Source organism: Frankliniella occidentalis, unplaced genomic scaffold, assembly GCF_000697945.3.
Source record: "Frankliniella occidentalis isolate FOCC.00 unplaced genomic scaffold, Focc_3.1 Scaffold4718, whole genome shotgun sequence".
NCBI lineage: Eukaryota > Metazoa > Arthropoda > Insecta > Thysanoptera > Thripidae > Frankliniella > Frankliniella occidentalis.
This window is the reverse complement of record NW_026271764.1, coordinates 1-2,015: the sequence shown is the minus strand read 5'-3', so window position 1 is coordinate 2,015 and position 2,015 is coordinate 1. Positions and strand designations below refer to the sequence as shown.

General features: G+C 57.3%; 1 protein-coding gene across 2 annotated transcripts; it reads left to right on the top strand.

Moving 5' to 3' along the window:
• Positions 1 to 12: 12 nt before the first annotated feature.
• LOC127752164 (uncharacterized) lies at positions 13 to 2,009 on the top strand. 2 transcript variants are annotated; one of them, XM_052276852.1, is made up of 3 exons: positions 13 to 634; positions 1,034 to 1,515; positions 1,599 to 2,009. In XM_052276852.1, exons 1-3 carry the CDS (start codon positions 302 to 304, stop codon positions 1,720 to 1,722), a joined length of 939 nt encoding a protein of 312 aa, XP_052132812.1. In that variant the 5' UTR covers positions 13 to 301; the 3' UTR covers positions 1,723 to 2,009. The 2 variants fall into 2 exon arrangements, with proteins under 2 accessions (XP_052132812.1, XP_052132811.1); XM_052276851.1 differs by having other exon boundaries at positions 13 to 646.
• The last annotated feature ends 6 nt before the right edge of the window (positions 2,010 to 2,015 follow it).

The following is a 2,015-nucleotide window of genomic DNA, read 5'->3' as shown; positions in this document are numbered from 1 at the left end:
ATATGGGCAGATTTGTTTTCTAATTTTCAGGTGGATGGTATGTGCAAAACGTTTTCAAAAGTTTTGTTTTTAACTCTACCTTTCTGCTGTTATATTTCAGACTTCTACCTCTGCATCTGTCCGGGAAGCCACCCTAACCTCACAACATTCCTCACACCTCTTTCTTGAAATTTCCTGTAAAATTGCTCTTTACTAACCTTAAAACTACCCTTAACATTGCCTACCCCTTCTCAATGTTGTTCAAGACAGTGAGTCACGTCGAACTTACCTTGAACACTTCAAACTTCAAAAGGTTCCTCCTATGTACAGTCCTTCCTCAGCAGTCGCTGATCAGCTGTTCGCACCGCCCCCTTCTCACTATCCCGCCGCATCGCCAGGACCACGTGACTGTAACTGTTTTGCGCCGGCAGGCAAGGGAGGGAAGCTCAAGAAGATGGCCGGCCCCGCCATCCTGATCATGGTGATGGCTGCCTACAAGCTGGCCATGATGATGGCTGGCGTGGCCATGCTCTCCGGCAAGGCGCTCATCGTGTCCAAGGTGGCCCTGACCCTGGCCGGCGTCGCGGTCCTCAAGAAGCTGCTCTCGCACCACGACCACGAGAAGACCACAGTGGAGATCGTTAAGTCCCCGCAGGTACGACGCAGGGTGCGTACCGTGCCAGAGCCAGGCCCCACTAAACAATCCCACCGCTGTGCATGCGTGACTTGAAACTTTTCTAACAAGGATACGCGCACCCAAGTGCGAATTGCATTTTATATCGAATGGGTATGGGAACGATATCAAATTTCTGACATAGTTCCGATGACGTTCTGATGTTCGATTCTCACTTGGACCATACTCTGTGGGCTGTAAGACGCTCCCGCCAGAGTGCGAGTAATCTGCATGGTGGCGCTGCTGGCGCGCTGGTGTGGTCACACTCTTCCATTCTGTCCTCCCCGCTGGGCACGAGCCACCCCCCTTGTCGTTTACCGGCCGCGCCCCCCGCGCCGCAGTGTCCTGACCTGAGGCGCCCGACACCTCCCTGTCCCGCAGGTGTCCCACTCGCACTCCTACTCGAACGCGCACGAGGGCGAGGAGCAGAACTACCACGACAAGTCGTGGTCCGTGGGGCCCATGGCGGGCGGCTACTCCCACCGCAGCATGGTGGACGACGCGGCGGACGCGCAGCAGGGCGGCAGCCCCTACCTCCTGCCGCAGGACGTGGCCTCCAAGCGCGACTACCGGGCCGCGGTCGCGGCGCCCGCCACCCCCATGAACGGCTTCGTGACGGGGCGCGGCGTCGAGACGCTGTCCATCCGCAGCCACGACCCCCTGCGCATCGTGGTGAACGACGTCGCCGAGGAGGACCTCCGGGTGCACCACCGGCAGCGCGGGCTGGACATGCCCATCCTCCCCGGACCGGCCTCCGCGGCGCTCGGCTTCACCGAGGAGCCCATCGACTACTCGCAGTTCGGAGAGGCCGACCGGGGGGCGTGGAGGGGGCTCGGATCATCGTTCATGCCTGCAAGCGACAGGTAAGCTGGGGGATGTCGGTGACGGTGTCGTGTCGTGCCAGAGGAGCAGTGACTCACCCTGCGCCCCTCTACCCGGCCGACAGATCCCTGAGGTCCGCACCCAGCTCCGAGCAGCAGGAGAGGGCCGTGGACGGCGCCGTCAACGAGGAGGCCAGCAACAACTACCAGCCGCGATCACTCGGCTCCCTCCCGGCGCCAGCAGCGTAACGAGTACAACACCGTGTAATGTTTTTTTTGTAAGAAAATAGGGTTTTAAACTGAGAGAAACTGTAAAAAAGACTTGCCGTTGCATGGGGCGTTTGAACAAAAATTCTCAACGTTAGGGTAGGATATTTGGTTTCTAATGGGGGAAGTATTTTTGTGCAGACCCCCCAACTTTCCCAGTCAGACATGTTATGATGCCATGTAAATAGCCAGTAGAAAGTAGTCGGATCACTTGTCACATGACTGAAGTGACTTGCCGTTCCTGCTGTTCAGCACATTTTATTTATTTTTGTTCA

Excerpts from the sequence above, each read along its gene's own strand:
- LOC127752164 (XM_052276851.1), top strand. The coding sequence starts at position 302 with ATGTACAGTCCTTCCTCAGCAGTCGCTGATCAGCTGTTCGCACCGCCC. Across the intron at positions 647-1,033 it reads CCCCGCAGGTACGACGCAGG|GTGTCCCACTCGCACTCCTA; the intron begins GTGCGTACCGTG and ends CCTGTCCCGCAG. Across the intron at positions 1,516-1,598 it reads TTCATGCCTGCAAGCGACAG|ATCCCTGAGGTCCGCACCCA; the intron begins GTAAGCTGGGGG and ends CCCGGCCGACAG.